Source organism: Rhea pennata, chromosome 6, assembly GCF_028389875.1.
Source record: "Rhea pennata isolate bPtePen1 chromosome 6, bPtePen1.pri, whole genome shotgun sequence".
Lineage (NCBI taxonomy): Eukaryota > Metazoa > Chordata > Aves > Rheiformes > Rheidae > Rhea > Rhea pennata.
This window is the reverse complement of record NC_084668.1, coordinates 30,352,901-30,371,276: the sequence shown is the minus strand read 5'-3', so window position 1 is coordinate 30,371,276 and position 18,376 is coordinate 30,352,901. Positions and strand designations below refer to the sequence as shown.

Genomic DNA, 18,376 nt, shown 5'->3' with positions numbered 1-18,376 from the left:
TCTGCCCCATCAAGCCAGAGACAAGTTTGATCCTGACTTGCAGATAAAGACAACAACGACAAAAAAGATTAATAGAACAATGAAAAACAACTAAAAAGCTTGGTAAACTTCCTATTCCAACTATGCAAATATTCACAAATTAAGGAAGTAAGCATTCCAGGAGGCTTAAAGAGTAGTGCTTTATTACTCAGTGTCATAACAATAGAAGCGTATAGGGAGAGGAATAAACTATTAGAATAAAACCTTTTTGATCAAATTTTAACAGGTATAGCTCTATGCAAAAATATCTGATCAGAAACAGCTTCTCCTGGAAATTCTATTTGGCTGCTCATTCAAAATGGGTCTGCAGCCTTATTCTAGTTTTCAAAGAACTCTAAAAATCCAACTCATACCTGCAAGAACTAGCACCACTGAAAGTGTCAGTCACTCTTGTAGACACTCTTAGGGACACAGAGCAAAGGACTAGGTGTTCACTCTGTCTTCACTGGGTTCTTCCATATGATGGTTAAGCAAATACCAAATTTAATTCATATTATTATATGCTTCTTTCAATGACTGTATATGGAAAAAATCTCTAGATATGGTTTTCCTGCATGTCATTACACATTACTCTCTCCCCATCCTTTTCATCTGTTTTCATTTTTTTAACCAAGCCTGCTGTTTTACTGAAACATTTAAGATTTTCAATCACATCCTCCTTATACCAAACCATCATATCCATACATATACCTCAAGCATATACAGAAGGTCATGTGAAACTACTGAAAAATAATTAAAACATGATTTAGAGCCCTCATTTCCCAGGAGACTCCTGCACAGAGCCCGAGCTCTGGAAACGTCACTCGGCAGTCTGCTGCAGAGAGGCAGACACTTAAAACCTGAGATTCCCAGACTTGAAGAGTCTTTCTGAAATGACAGACCTTGGAGAATATGAGCTACCATGCAAACAGGTGGCAGCACATTTTTTCTGATAGAAATGTTTGTGTGACACACAGACTGGTTTCTACAAGAATCTCATCAAATCTCATCTACCCCTGCTAGAAATTTTGTGAAATTGCGTCTTTTTTCTAGCCAGCACTAGTAATAAAAACAGTCCATTTGTCAGAAGGAGATGCTGAAATAATAAACACAGTACCCATCATTTGATTTATGAATACACTTTCTAGATTATATGTATTAGTTTCCTTAAAAACGACCAAGGGTTTTGGTTTGCTCCAGATTACACAGTAGGAACCTGAAGTCTTTTCCCAAGGCATGCAATTAAATGCCACAGTGCATTAAATGGCCCCCAGCCATTCTTCTGAAGAGGACATGGCTCAGCTGAGCCTTACACATCAAAAAAAAAAAAAAAACAAAATGTCAGTCTCAACAAGTCAACCTGGGTTCTTCTCCCCACATCAGAAGAAATACCACAAATTGCAATCTGTCCCACAGCATGTCTTCATCAGAGTTCCTCAGCTGCTAAAAAAGCCCATGAAGTCTCTCTGGAGACCTCCCCAAACATGCCTGAACTCTTCTTTAGCAGCAGCCTGCTCCTCTCTGACCAGGCAAGGCTGGTATTGTGCTGCAAGCTCTAAGGCTGGGCCATGCCTGTCCTGCTGCAGACAGAGCTCTTGATCCTTGCCCATCAGCATGGCAGGCAAGTGCCTAATAAATATTCTTCTGCTTAGCTGGGAACCAGCCTATGCTTGGCTGCAACAGGAGTGTATCACCACCCTCTGAGCTCAGCTAGTGCTACTATTGCAAGGCAAGAGATACTAACAGGAATGAAAAAGGATAAGAGATGGGTTAAGCTTACTTTTAGTAACTACAATATTTTAAAAGTATCTGTTTAAGATGGTCAGAAGTTTTCTCCTTTTGAAAAGAAACGAAAGCAACCCTCTTGATTCTACAGTTCTTGTTAGCCTTTACAGACTGGCAAGGAGAATTGCATTGACGAGCCACGTCCTGAATGGGACCAGGTAGGTCCTATCCACCAGGTAGGATTATTTTGTATTTCTACAGTTTGAAGAGAAAATATTTTATCTGTAAAAGAAACCATAATTACAAAATATTTCCTAGACCTGTATTTTTAAGGGTATTTTGTCTAACAGGTGTCAGAAGACGTAACTTTTTATAGGAGCCATACCAAATAAGGAAAATGTGTGGATAGATTACATCTGTCCAAGACAAACTAGTCTTTTACTTTTCACTAGTTGGCACACTATCCAAACTTACCAGGAAAATCCTATTACCATTATACAGTCAATATTTCCTCACATAGGTTAATGTGAGAAAATGTTGAATATTAACTTATCATTCTTAAAGTGGATTTTGAGTGCTTAGATTCCAGAAATTGTTGTTCTGAGATGGCAGCCTGACCATGATGACATAATGAATGTCATTAGCAATGAATGACATCTATGAAACGTTAAACTACTGAGTTAAGATTCTTATTCCTGAGTCTCTTTATCCAGGCTTCTGATATCTGCCCTTACTGCCTTAAAGATAATTTCCCTCTTGATATAGAAAGGCAAGCATTTCTCTAATCAAAGTAGAATGTATATTTGGTTGAATTAGGCACCGAACAAATAAAATCTGTATAACAATGACTGTTGACCGTTTTTATTCTGGAAAGCATCTGACCTAAGAAAGACAGATAATCAGAGATCAATATATTACTCTATTCTAAATGGAATCAAGTATGTATATAATACTGACTTTCAGAATGCTAAACAAACTGTTACCCTCAGATTTTATTTTTAAAATCTTGTATCATATGACAGCAGATCTTATGCAGCTGAACAAAGTTAACAGAGCAGAAAGTTCTTTTAGCAAGCAATTGTGCTAATTTAGCAAACAATTGTGCTTGCTAAACAAGATTGTGAAGAAAGAAAATCTGGACATAGTTTTTAGCTTGCTTGGATCTGAGCTCTGACTACAAGAAGCTTATTTGATCTCATTAATTGGTTGTTTGCTTTACAAGCAATATATTTGCAAAAGTTATAGATGAAAGATGAAAGTAAAAAAAAAAACAGTACAAGATAAGTTACAAAACAATTTGAATACATCTCTTCCTCTTAATCTAACACTTGACACTAAATGCATGTCCATGTTTAGACACTGATCTGATCCCTAGTCACTCAAGGCAGTCTCCTGAATATGTAAATGCAAAGTCAAGTGACCATCTCACAATATGCTGCCAACACATACCTACTCCAACATTATGCAGAAAAGAGGAGCAGCTAGCTTTAATCTCAGGAATACAGTGTCTAATAAGATAAAATGATGACTGCAAAATGAGGTATCTTGTCTTCAAGACTCTTATTTTCAGCTATACCAGACCTGTGATCAAATTCTTGTCCTACCAGGCACAGGGCTCAACTATGTTCAGTTAATGCAGTACTGAGCAGTAATAAATTGTACCGAGCCCACATGATACCAGTTTTGTCAGTTCTTTACAGCACAGTGAAGTGATTAAACACAGACAAGGCCTTTGACTTATTTGCAACATGCACTCCATACAAGAATCACAAAAGGCAAATGAAAGAGAATATGACATTATACTACCTTCTAGACTTTCCATTCCTATATTTAGTCTTGCAATTTACATCATATGCAAATGGTATTTTGTAAAATGATATTGTATGTCTGCATATATACAATATATATTATCCTTAAAATTTGCATTATATATATGGTTGGCACTCTGGTTGCCCTCTTAGAATTGGTTCACTTCTGCCCAGAACGGAAGAGATGAAGCTCTTATTTTTCTGCTTATATCATCCAGATATATCTGATTATGTTCGGCATTCATCATCAGGGGTTTATTTTCTGTATTGTGCAAAGAGAAATGAAGAGCTTCAAATATCAAAAGTAATACCATACTACTCCAACACCTTTAACATTCAGATGCTTTCACAAAGCAATATGGACTCTGAAAGAAACAGGTTTCCTTGAAAACAAATTACCAACTTTACAAAGCTATAATAGAGGCTATCACTAACTGTTATAGGAAAATGTTCTGAAATGCACATACCAGGATCTAAATATATGACATGGGAAGAGTCACATATCTTGACTTTCCTTAAAATAAGAATCAACTAATATGAATTGATTTCAAAGGGGATGATTTTTGTTTTGTTTGTTTTATCAACACAGGCTTTTTGATGAGAAAGACAGCTGGTACCATCTGTTTCAAACCGAAGGGAAACTGAAGCTTCTTCAATGTACTTACATGTGAGGACTGAGCTCATAAAAGTTTCGGTTTCTGTATTCTTCAACTTTCTCTGGAGAATAAATGGGTAGAGATCTGTAGGGGTTTATTGATATCACCACGCTGCCAATGTATGTCTGTTGAAGAAAAACAATGCAAAACAAAACATTTTATTGAGGGCTTTCCTTTTAAAATACTTTTGCTATTTAAATATAATTCTCCTATTTAATACTTACACAAAGAAACACTTGTAACAGCAAATAAGTATGTACAAATACCCTAAAATACCTTTTAGATTTCTCTCAAATGAATACTGTCTGTGAATACAGAATCTAAGTAGCTACTTCTACATAACAGAATGTGTTATAAACACTGTTTAAAATGACAAGAAAGCCCAATCATACACTTATTTCTGTGACTAATTCACTTGGGGGAAGGGATACAGAAAGGACACAGATGTTCACAAAGAACTGACTCCATCTGTGTGGCAAATGTTGTAAGAGCTTAGCTGCAGTCCTCATGCTCATACAAACTGCATAAAGGCAAAGCTGGAGTTTGCTGCATTCCCTCATCCAAGCTTCGTGTCATCTCTTCAAAATCTCAAACAGAAGAGCTTCATCGGAAAGAAACCTGAAGGCTAACAGCCTCTGACACATTTCTGTCACCTGGGAGATTTAAATTCAGGATACAAGTCAGTGGAAGGTCCACTGTGGTTCTTCGAATAGACATGAAGCATAATTTTTATTTCTAGATTCTAAATTTAGTTGCCGTTTTCCCAGCAAGTAATGATAAGTAACGTACTCATTACATAAGAGTAACGGTTCAGTTTTACTCTGTTAAGTTCCATTCGCTATCAAACTGTGAACAGAGAACGATCTTGTACACCACGATTATCATGTCGGTAGAAGTTCGGGCTCCAGAACAGGCAGCAGTCTTGTTTTGCAATCAACTGCCTTGGTCACCCACAAACTGCATAGCTCTCTACACCTCCCTGCTTCAGCTGCAAGGCCCACATTCCCCTATGCCCATGTGGCAAGAAATGCCACAGGCACATCCCACCCCGCCCGCAGACACTGTTCATACGTGAATTAAAACCCAAGTATTTGGCATCTCTTTCCACAATCATGAAATAAATAGAAACAGAGTAAAGCATGGCTTTCCAATACTGGGGGACTCCATGAGAGGTGCAATGGCTGCACACAGAAGCCACCAGTTCCTCTTATTTGGATTACTAGTAACTAGAGAAGAAATACAATGATTTCTACAGAGAAACTATTGATAGAGATTTTCACTAAAAGCAGGAAGTCAAAGACTTCTGATCAGACAGTCTAGAAAAAGCCAGCACCTTTGAGTGACCAGCCTTAAAACATACCAGCACACAACATGTAACTTGTAGGAAGAGCTAGTCACTCAGCCTTAGAAAAACAGCTTACCAAAATACACCATAAACGCTAACTAGTCTTTTTCTTCCCTGCATCTATGATTTTTACATAGCTCCTTCCAAGTAACACCTTAGCACCTCACAACCCCAGCTGGATATATCCCACAGTTTTGCGTTACAGGCAAGTGCCACAATATGCATTTTCTAAACGAGAACCTCTGTGGTACAAGGAGCCCACGTTATTCACCCAGGGGCTCAGCAGAGCATGGAATTACATCCAGGGCTGCAGAGTCACAAATTAACAATATTAAGCACTGCAATCCTTCCCTATCTAACTTTCATGTATAAAGCAATTTTCTGCTAAAGGCTAAACAAATTCAATCCCAGGCAAAAAGCAAAGAGAACAAGTTTTCCCATCTTCTGCAACATGCGTGAGCATAGGTAAGCTGTGAACTCACACAGTAATTTCTGTTTGACTTAAAACAGAGCTGAACATATTAGACTACACTAATAAAACAAGTATTATGAGGCTTCCGGAGACTCTTGTAGTTCATCGGTGCAACGCTTACAACCCACATGATGGAACAGAAGCAGCCACTGCTGACAACTCATCCTACCAACTACTGCTGCGATGAAACCTAATACTTTGCTAATTAGTCTCAAGACTCCCCACTTGTAAACAAACACACACTTTCTCTGATGCTTTGGCACTGGTCAGAAATCTTCTGAATACTTCCCCTCCCAAATCACAGCCTACAACAGACCAAATACCTTAGAAACTAGCTGGTTTTGCCAAGTGCCTGTAGAAAAGGTTGGGACAGAAACAGGCCTGAAGTTGCCTCCCTCCTTGGTGAGCACACACCAGCTCGGAGGGGGACAATTCCCGTCTGACCAGCACCCAGGGCAGGAGGGAAGCACCCCCAGGGCACGCAACAACAGACAGTCAGTGCAATCTCAGAAAAGGATTTTTGAATTTGAAGCCTGTCTTTGCAAAACAATTAAGATTTTTATTTCTTTCAAACACACGCTGCAGTGTGTGTCTATACATATATATATATATATATATATATATATATATGTATATGTGTATATGTTTTTTTAAAAAAAATAAAATAAAAAGCTCTGGTTTTGTGGTCATCCTCCACATAAGAAGGAAAGTATTTTCTATCTATGTCTAATCTATTTAGCTGAACTATAAGAAAAGACAAAAACGAGCTCTCTACTGTTGTTTACTTTGCTCTCTCAACATACAGCTTTGGAAATTCACAAGCAACAAATTCTTGGTAGGAACAATATATATACAAGAGTAACAAGCTTTCTAGTCTTCACAGGCAGAAAGATACCCCAGTTAGGGCTCTTTCTTGAATAAATATTCATATGTTAACTAGCTTTCTCACAAGCCTTAACAATTTGTGAATCTGTGAATACAGTCTATTGTAAAATCAGTGCTGAGAAGTATCAGCAGAAGATAGATGCAGACCAGATCTTGAAGATCACATTCCAAAACAGGAGACCCAGGAAACTGCAGACCTACTCTTTTCAGCTATTCTGTTACCAAGATAGCATCCAATTCAGCTGCGGAGTTCCTTGCAGCATCCTGAGATGCCAAGGTAAGAAAAGGTGGGTAAAAGAGCGAACACTGTGATTTTTAATTTTGGAAACAGACATTCAAATGAGATTTATTTAGAAACAGCTGTTCATATTTAAGTATTGCTCTGACAATATATTTTGGGAGCTCAAGTCAGCTGTCTAATGTCAGATGTACAAATTCAGATCATTTCTTAAAATACCAATATTTCAAAAGGTCAAATGACTATACAGAAACAAAGACATACACATGTCCATTTTTAAACACCAAAGCATGCCAAATCATTGTTTTTTGATGCCAAGAAGCTTACAAGAGCCAACACATTACCCATTTTTCTCTTACATAGATGCCAAATTACAAAACTGATCCCTAATAGATATTTGCTAGTGGTGGTCTATGAGATTCCACATAACTGGGATAAACAGATCCAGAAAATAGCTTTCCCACATAACATCTGCCTTCCCACCAGAACTCTATTATAAATAAACAAAGTAAATGGCTTAAATCCTTGAGCAAGCAACAAGCACAGTCACATTCCAGCACTGAAAGCCGGACGCTTAGCGTAGTGGGAGACCATACAGTGGTACCCCAGGGACTAAAGAAATCTTTCATTTTCCCTGTTTAAGAAAAAAAAAAAGAAAAAAAAAGAAAAAAAAGAAACCCCAAAGGAACAGCTTCCTGATGATGAAAGCACACAACACAGCCAGGAGATTTTGATTTCTTTCTTAGCTTTGCAGTCTTTTTATGCAAGTTTGGACAAGATTTGTTATCATCTCAAGTTTTTCTAACTAGAAACTTGAGATAATATTTCTTCCTCTATATTTCTACTTTACTACAATAGCTCACAAAGGCAAACTCTGCCTCCCTGGTGTATTTGTCCAGAATCCAAAACAACAGGACTCTAACTTGTAGCTCACCAGTGAACCAGTCATGCAGAATGGCGACACGGTAATGAATAAACATTTCATCTGTGAAAAACAGCATTTAAATTTCTATAGGTCAAATGACAATAGCTTCAGCATTCTCCATCAATATGCTGCAGGCAACTTGCTTCTGTTAAATAAAATGTTTAAGACCTTGACTAGGAAGAAAATTCTGAACCACAATTCAACTGGAGAAGTTACATAAGGAGCTAATTTTTGTCACCTTCCTTCTGGCTGCTGTTGGAGATAAAATTTCTAAGATACCTTTACCTACGGCTTCTAAGACATCTTTATGCCTAATTTTTTTCCCCTAGGACTGAAAGCAGATGCAACAGCTTGGGGCAAGCTGTTACTGTTACCACTGTCATCCGAAATGCAGCAAAAACCCTGGCAGAGCCCAGTGAAAGCCTGGGAGCATCTGTGCAGCCAGGAAGCACATAAGCCATGTGCAAAGAGGTAGTATAGGCCAACTCTACAAGGGGAGCTTTTAGAAGCCCTCTAATAGAGTTTACAGGAGAACATTTCCCATACAGGAAGTCAGCATACTAGTAAAGCTATTTTTTCCCCCTGGCAATGTTAACCTTAAAATACCCTGAGGGCCCTTAAGAGAGGCAACTGCAGCTGTAGAAGCCAGGAAGCCTTATCAGCAGCAGTTATGGCTGCAGAACAAGCACTGTAGAGCTGAGGCTCTCATCACAACACACTTTGTACCTTTAAAAGCTTTTCTGGATCTGCAGCCTCCTTTGCAAAGCAGGTTTCTGCAGTTTAAAACGATTCTAAAGCATAAAGCAGTTACACAAATTTGCTGCACCCCTCCTGGAAGCTCACTCCATGTCACACTCAGCAGTTCTGCCACGAACAAGCCCCTGCCTTTCACCCGCAGCAACCTGTGACATTGCAAAATAGCTGCTGCACACGTCAGTGCCTGCTGTAAAACATACAAGTGCTACAGTACCCTACAACTATGCTAGGAGAAGTGTGCGAAGTTGAACCCAACATGGTTGCTCTACTTTTTTATTGTTATTATTATTTTAAACACTGTAGCACACAAACACAAAGAAATGTTGGTAAAATAAGATTGCTAATGGGGATACTGAAGTCTCCCATTTATGCAGACCAATTCTAATAGTTCAGATCCACGTAAAGCACGTTTCTTTAGTATTGATTAGGCTCAAATGTACTGTATCCCTTTGATTTTGAACAGTTTTAGATCACTCCACTGAAACAATTCATTGAAATTGGAGACATTAAAGTAAGATGAAAAGAATATCTGACTAGATTTTATTGGAACAAATCCAGAACTAGGAGTGTATTTTTCCCTTAATGTGACATAGGCAAGAGTATATTTCTGATATTCATTTTCATTTGTGTTTGCCTTAACTACTTTACTTCTTGATTTTCCCAGCTCACAAGCACGTGTGCCGTTGCACACTCAGGAGGCCAAAGCCTAGAAGGTTGCAGGCACAGAGGAAGCCTGTGCTTTCATGTTCTCAGTTTCATGAACTATCTCAAACTCAAACAAAATCTGTCAATTTTAACACTATAATGTTACTCCACAGGGACATTTCTCATTTTAATAAATATTAGTAACCGAATCAATATTATATTAGCACACTATTTTTTATTTGAAGAACCATGCATAATGCTTATATTAGGTTCTCATTATTGCTGGCCTTAATAAACAGTTAGATGTACTCTCATTCTAGTCCATTGTGCTTTCCAAGTTTGAAAGGCTTGCAAAGTTGCAAGATATTACATGTAAAAAGCATGAAAAAACATTAAGAGTAACAAAACACCTTAGAACATTATTATTATTTCTGGGACTTCGTTTTATTGTGTTACAGTGTATCTTAGCGCCGGCCTTTTTATTGTTTGGTGGACAGGGATGGGCAGGGTACTTGAAAAACACAAATAAGCAAACCAGGATTTCATCCTTTAATACTCTAGGGTTTGCATGCACTGTCTCATGACAGTACCTACAAAATAAACTACCTGTGATCCAAGCTGTGCAGCTGCCGTTTGCACAGAGCCAGTCCCAGGCTAATACTCTGCATGTCTGCAAGGCACGTTAGTTTGGGTTTCACATAGCAGTAACGCAGAAACAAGGCTACACAGCCTTCAGCAAGCTGAGAGCATGAGTTGAGCTTCCTGATACCATCTGCAAGAGGCTGCAAAGGCATAACTCCAGGACCTAAAGAGCAATAATCAGTGGAAAAAAAGCTAGGAACTAACAAAGTCAGATTTCCTTGAACAGGAGCTGTGATGTGGATTTTCTCATCTCCAGTTAGGGCTGCACTTGCACCACACCACAAGGACACTAATCCTGTTAGCAAAAGTAACTTCCATGCTTTGACTCCTCCCATTAGCACTTCCCCCCAAATACAGCACCATTGCAAAGCCCCTGACCAGCTCTAAAGAAGCCGCGATAATCAGTGAGATGCTACAGATAAGAAAGTCTGTTTCCAACCCTCCCCCCACTGTTGGAATGCAAATAAAAACGAAAAATTTACTTTTCCAAAGTCTAGCCTGTGGTAAACTGAAAGTATAAAGCACAGCCTCATGCTTAGTCTTACTCTCTCACTATATGGAGAAACCCCTTAACCTCCCCTATTCCTTGATACTGCTGAATACTTTTCATTGTAGTTTAGACAGAGTGCTTCCTAATTATGCTTTATGAATGAAGAAATACAATACTGGAATCTGAACAAACACAAGTTTTCCCCCATCATAATTAAAATGCTCTTGCTATAGACCACCATCCTTCTGCACATTTCATTTTAGCTGCAGAAACATACTGATCAAAGCTGGTATGTTGTAATACGAAAAAAGCAACATCGGTAAATCACTATATGTGCTTAAGACAGTTATCAACTATGACAGGCAGCCTTGTAAGACCCACATGGGACAAGACTCTACAGAAGAAAACTACATAGAAGAACACTGGAAGAATTCAGAACTTAGGAAGAGAAACAAAACAAAACAAAATCAGACAAAGGAAGGAAACTGTGAGTCAACAGTATCAGCAGCTCAAGGAAAACCATCTTTTCCCTGGAGGAGGCAAAATTAATTGTAAGCGTATAGCATAGTCCTGTATCAAATGTGTGATGGTTGATATAAAGCCTGAAGAAACAAAGCTCAAACAAGTAACACAGAATCACACATCTGTATCACAAAGCAAGTAAGTCATCACACACACAGCCCACGACAACAAAAAGGATAACAAAATTGCTAAAACATGCTTCATTGTGTGCTTGATCTAGCTAGCTGTTGTGCAAACAACAGCTGGAATAACCTAAGGATAATCTGCACCAACCAGGATCTAGCCCTTAATCATACCACAATCTATTTTAGATCCAGGCCCTGCAGTAACAACGGAGCATCTTCTGGAGACAGATACACACATGACAAGTTGAAGCAAGTCCTTAGAGAGGATGCATGTGTATACATTATCAGGTTTCACTCCTAAGTCTCTTGAGGGCACAGTATTCTCTCTGCTACAAGGTGAATATTACTGCTCACCTCACAATCAGTATGACAGACTCTAACATTGCTGTTAATGAAGCAGATTAATCATTTCAGTCATCCACCTCTCTGACTATAGTTGGATATTTTTAAACAAACAAACAAAATTTCAGAGGTTTAATTCATAATCCATCCTGTGCAGAAGTGACTAGTAAGGAAGTCAAACCAAAAAAAGATGTGAGAAATTTTAAAGGAAAGCATTTAAATAAATCAGAACACCAATGTTTGTTAACATTTGAAAAGATAAAGACTTGTTTTCATAAGCAAACAAACAGTAACTGGAAACTGGATAGTGTCTTTGCCAAGAAATCTCTTGTATCAATGTGAACAAGAAAACATTAGAGAGTGTGTGCTCATTCCAAAACGTTTTATTTTCTGTACAAAGAGAGTGAGGAAAGAAAAGCCTACCACTGTGCTGCAACCGAGGCTAATTTAGGTTCTTCAGAGCAAGTATCATGTTTTTAAACTACTTGAATATTCTGCTCTTATTTCTCTTTCTTACCCATCTTTCATTAATCTCCCTTTTTTGATTTTGTTCCATATAAAGTGTACTGAAACCACTAGTAAATGCCCCAAATGGTACCATCACCTTGGCAAGAAACACACAAAACATCCTTGGGCAGAGCCAACACCAAAACTGATGCTGGGGCCCTCTGGGAGGAATTTCTTGACCACCCTCTCTTTTTCCCCCCCCCCCAAGTGTCGCAGTAAGGAGACAAAAGAAAGTGTGTAGGGATACTCCTACCATTATAGCCCGAAACACTCCTACTATTTTCTATAATCCTTAGTGATGTTTTCTTATTTCTTTATGCAAATATTGCACATGGCACTAGAAATAAATGCCTCAAATGCTACAATCAGCATAGTGCGTGCCATACAAAAAGGAAAGGACACAAACCAATACCTTGAGATAAGTAATCTCTACCCATGAAACACTTCAAGCTTAGTAACACCTGACCTGTTTGCTGTAAAAATCTTTACTCCTAATTCCAGCCAAATTATAAAACTTGTTTTTCCACAGTAGGCTATATGAATGACCAAAGGACCAAATAGGATTTCTGACTTGACAACAAGCAAAGCAAGACTTATAGGGAGACAGAACACTTTTTATTAGAGCAGAAGATGTCACTGGAAAAGCTGCGTGCCTCGGGCACTCAAATCCTTCTTCAAATCTGAAACAGAAGCAGCAGGCTTCCAGGCCCTAGCCGTGGCAGCTGCAACAATATTATTACTATAGCTGGGTAGTTTCCCTCAAAGAAGGAAACTGTTGAGGCACTGCTGGGAAAATCGTTTAAACTGACAGAGGCCTCCCCCAAGGGAGGAAGAGAAGATCTGAGGAAAATCGGGTCCCCTGGGCAGCCATCAGGGAACTCAAGCGCATCAGTAAAGAGTTATGTGCGCAGACCGAGAGTTGCTTTGCTCCAACTATTCAATAATCCTTCATTTTAAGACAGCTATTCAGTCGCTACATTGCCAAGCTCCTGAAGGGAAGAGCAACAGTCCGAGTTGGACTTGCTGGATAAACACAAGCAAATACCTAAAGGTACTGCAGACCAGAGCCAGGTCTAGCAGTGACACAGACCCTTCCGCTTGCTGCCATAGGAAGAGCGAAGGCACGGGCCTGCTAAACGCAGCTATGCACGTGGGCACGCCGCAGCTGCGCTGCGCTGGGAACAGCAGGAGATGGATCACGAGAGATTGATCAGAAACGGGTTAGCTCTTGGAGCTGAGCAGGCACACGTCACGCAGGGGGCTTCTCACTCTCTTTGAAGTGCTCAGCACTTCTCAATTTCACACTAACCAGTTTTGGATCCTGGACACTGGATTTTCTCTTTCCCCATGCAAACAACACTTCCAAATTCTTTTTAGTCAGGAATCTGGGAGAGCTCCTCATAAACCTGGAGAGGGATTTGACCTAGCCTTAGAAACAACGTATCAAAGCCCAATAGGATTACGCTGACATCAGAAAATAATGAAAATGAGAATAAAATTGAAGTTCAAGAGCCTCTATGATCATATTACAAGGCAGATTTTCCCAGGAAGCAGTATTCACATATCCCATGCCCCAGAACTCTGTTCTCTACAGCAGCGACAGAGTTATATAGAGTGATGGGGATACAAGGCAAAGTTAGACCACACTGATTGCCCTCATTCTTACAATTTTGTTTTCCACCCTCCTTCTCTAAATGTCACACGTAGAATATCAGGTATAAGTGCAGCAAGAAAAAAGAATCACTACACAAAACAGCAATGCAGCAAGCCTCTGAATATTGTTAGGTGGTGTAGAAAGGGCTGCACATGGCAATATAAATGCAGAGAGTAACGTTAAATTGGAAACAAAAAGACTACCTTTAAAATGCCAAAATAATAAAGAGCAACAGGAAGCACTTCAGACTGTGAAATAAGTACACTGCAAAAATCAAGCCACCAGCAGGCAGTCACAAGGATGCCACTCCAAACAGCTAACACTGAGTTATTATCCTGGAACACCAAATATTTAATATTTGAGTGATAAAACAACATGTATTCAGTACCGTAAAACTGTTCCTGCCCAAAGCAGCCCACAAACGCCACACAGAAAATAGAAACTAAACACTTATATCAGAGAAGGATTTGGTTTTGTTACAAGAGCAAAAAGCAAACAAACATTTCGTTGTAATGAACAGAATGCTGACTTGGCAAATTTCAGAAGACTTCAAGAATCAGCACAACAGCGGAGAAAAATGTGCAGGGCAGCAGCATAAGCCAGTATCTGACCTCTAAAACCCAACTCCCGTGAGCCCACGCATGAGTCTTGACTCCTCACACCTCGCTTGCCACTTCCACGCTTCTGTCCATAGAACAATTCTGGCACAATAATCAAACCGAACCGTGTGCCATCGTTTATCCGTATCTCTACCATTACAAATCATTGGAACTGTACGTACAGACAGGTGCCAGCTCCCAGTTGCTGGTATTCCAAAATATGAAGGAGAAATTACCGCTGTTTTGGATAGGTTGATTGTATTTTAGTCACTGTATCAACTTAAAAAAAAAAAAAAAAAAGGTAAAAGAGAGGAAATTTCAACAGAATAAGACTAATTTCACATAAACTTAAAATCAGCAGGGACCTGTCATTTAATTTTTATGAACATATATGAAATTTTCCATGCTGCCTGTAGGGCACACATTTTAACCACACAGACTGTTCCCTGGAACCTTCAAATAATCAATATGATGTTTTTTCTATTTGCCAATTGCATTGGCCATGAAATATTTTACTTTGTAAAGTTAAAGAAGCTCTCATAGGATTTTGTTACTGATATTTACAGAAAAGAACTTCTGCAAAAAAGAGGAGTTGCAAAAACAATACAATAAACAATTACAGCTTTTTAATGAAATTTCTTTAGTCAGACATACATCAGACATTTCCAGACATGACTAAACTCCAAGATTCCCGTTTCCAGTTAACACAAGCAAGTTACCAGGGAGCCCTTCCCCCAAAGCCACTCAGCACGAGATTACTGCAGAATCCAATGGTCTTTAGTAGAACATCTGGCCTAACTCCAGCTCCACTAGCCTTCATGCTTATTTTTATAGGCACAGCCTCCAGCTTTGCACTCTGGTATGCAAACTAACACCCAAGTCCATTAAACTTTCCATCAAACACACATAAAAATGAACAACAGGTAATCAAGCTATAGTCTGTTCTCTAACTGCTAGGAGAACACTTACTTCCCTGTTTGCACCATGGCACGTGACAATTTTGAAACACTGATTCTTACAGCTTGTTTTGAGAATTTATTTATCAATTTGTATTTTGATACCTACATCAGTATCAGACCAGTCAGTCTGCACACAAACTTTTCAGTCTAATAAAGCATTTCAAACATAGCCAGAAAATAGAGTTACAGTTCCACCTTTCCTGTTCCTGAATTCTGTAGCACTCCTAAAGGTCTGAAAGAAACTATTTTTCATGCACTGTAGCCTGTATTAGACCCATCCCAGGAACTGAACTTAGCTATTTTCTTGAGGGGCTTACAGAAACCATGTCCCAGATGATATACGCACACCAGGAGATCCAGAGCTGAACGCTATTGCATGCAGAACTCTCATAGAGAAGAGCTAGAGTTTCAAAGATACAAATGGAGCTGGCACTAGGATTGCCAACATTAAACATAACTAATGTGAAAGAGACTAGGAGATACAACAATTCTATTATTTTCTGCTGCAATGAGCCTATTTATCTTGTCATCCTTGGCTATGGAGAGAGGTTTGGCATTGTTGAAGGCTCAATCTGAAACACACATTTACCTACAAAGACTGGCTAACATGATTGTGCAACATCTGGCCAATTTTAAAGTATTTTCAAAGCCATCAATGTTACATCTTGTTCCTCACAACAAGCCTTTTTGAATATTGCAACTGTGCAACACTGTTTTAAAACTGACATATGTTGCACAGACAGAGCTGTTAGCCTACGGAAAACTGCTTAAAATTGGTTTTGAACAAGCCTTGGTTGACTGCTGTAGAAAACTTTCAACCCATGCACATGACTTCAGTTTGACTTAGCTTTTTAAACTGGACACAATTTTTTGATAGTACCTATAATTAGACATCGTCGTAAGGGGTAAACTTAAAGCCACAGCTGAACCATGAAAGGACATATCTATTCCTGTTGCTCTCCGAAAGGATCCTGAGGGCTTTGCAATTTGTTAGAACTGAATAAATCTGCAGTTAAGCTTTAATAGTAGCTCTTTAACAGTCTAATTCGGCTTCCCAATAACAACATGTAAGCTACAGATTTTATATGGTAAACAAACATTGCTTCCAGATACAACAAAGGCTTCATTGTACTCATCTAGGTCTAAAAACAAAAGTGCAAAATGTACTTTTCCTGAGTGAAGCTTGGGGAAAAGAGAATAGATAGAGATTAGGAAAGGGAGAGAACAGTTTGCACTTGAAAATCAGCACATGGTAGTTGCAATGAGCACCCTTCTAATTGTTACATATTTTAGAACATTTTTAAAGCAGTAACAGTGGCATAAATTTGGAGGGCAGCAACAGAAGTCAATTGATACAGAACCAAGATAATATTCCTCAAACAACTTGGTAAATAAAACCATGAAGCATCACAAATCAAATAACGTGCCTACTTGGTGCCCGAACATAGCACAGACTTAACAACTACTCCTTGCACAGCTGAGGAACTAAATGTTGTAATACCTGCAATGACCTGCAATATAGGAGGTGATTCTGCCTTTACAAGGTGGATTTACAAACAGTACGTATAAGACCTAAAATAAATAAATAAAATCATATAATCAACAAAGGTAGAGATAAAAAGAGTTAAGTGATACTGCAGCAGGCTAAAAGGGAACGATCCAGCTAAAGGAAAAAAAAAAAAAAAGACTACAAAAAAAAATTGTTTTTGGCAGCACACCAAACTTCTCAGAAGAGCATATTTAAGTATCAGTTTTTCCCATCTACAAGGCAAAGGATCCTACACTGATAGAGAAAAGTGACACCTTGTATCACCTGCCAAAGCACATAAAACAACTAATTACACAGCACTTCAGTTCCAGCAACAGCAGAATTTGAATCTCAAGGAACCACACGCTTCAATGTCACTGTCTCAAAGAACTCTGAACATGGTTGTCAAACAGCATATAACAGATGATAAAAATAAAAGAAATTATTCATGTCATTCAAACTGGTTTATTTCAAGAAAAAGCTGCCCTATTTAAATGAAATAAAAGCATGTAATTAAGTATTTTGCAATCTATAGTAGTTTACATAAAAATTCTTGAAAACTCCACTCCCAGATGGTTGCTAGGAATCCTTTTAAAGAGACTGCGCAATCTAAGGTACCCACACAGAATAGGCATGTATCTTTAATGCTTTAAATAAAACTTTTAAATATGACTCAAGCATTAGACAAGATAGTAATGTCCTCTTGAATCTGCAGGCAAATAGCTTCCTTTCCAAAGTCTAATGGTTAGCAGAAAAGAATAGACTAAGTTCTACTGTACATTGCCATGCTCATGAACACAGAAAGGATAACATGTATGCTTCAGTAGGAACATGACTCTGGAACAAAGATGCAGTACAGAATGAGTAGTAAAGGTACAAAAGCACAGACTGTAACAAAATGAAAACAAAAAAGGATGGTGGAAGCTAACAGAAAAAAAGGATTCTCCTCTTTTTTAGGATGGAAAGGAAAAAGTATAATGAAACCATGAAAGTTAGAATGCATAGAGAAGAAGGAAAAGAAAAAAAAAAAAACACACTAAAAATTAAAAGGCAGGGGAGCATGCGTTAATATTAAATACAGAAAACATTATTTGATTATAATAAGCTGCAGACAAAAGTTGCAGACAGATCACAGCTACAGCCCAGCTTAAAGATTTCAGCTTTACTTAGAATGTCTTTCACCAATGGTATTGAAAGCCTCCACAAATCATTAAGCTCACACAACCTCAGCAGTATAATAGATACAATACTGTGAACATTTTATCAAAAATGGAACAAAGAGAGAGATGAAAAAGGAAGTGAAAGACAACCAAGATTAAAATTTGTCTCTTCATTCACAGCCTGTGTTTTAACTGTCAGTCCACATGCTCTCTCCTGATTATTATTCAGAGATCAATACACCTGAAGATTTTGAACGCTCTCACCTTTATCCAAGCTCATTGTTATCAGTTTTAAAACAACCCATTCTAATGATTAAACCTTATTTGCAAATTAAAGGTAATAGCATTAAGCTAGCCCTAGCAGATAACATTCCA

At 38.5% G+C, this 18,376-nt stretch overlaps 1 protein-coding gene across 5 annotated transcripts in view; it reads right to left on the bottom strand.

Moving 5' to 3' along the window:
• MYO1B (myosin IB) overlaps positions 1–18,376 on the bottom strand; it is a 134,056-nt gene that overhangs the window by 80,539 nt on the left and 35,141 nt on the right. For all 5 annotated transcript variants that reach the window (XM_062578395.1, XM_062578394.1, XM_062578397.1 and 2 more), the window contains exon 3: positions 4,217–4,332. In XM_062578395.1, the coding sequence (XP_062434379.1) occupies positions 4,217–4,332 (116 nt within the window). The remainder of the gene's footprint in view (positions 1–4,216; positions 4,333–18,376) is intronic.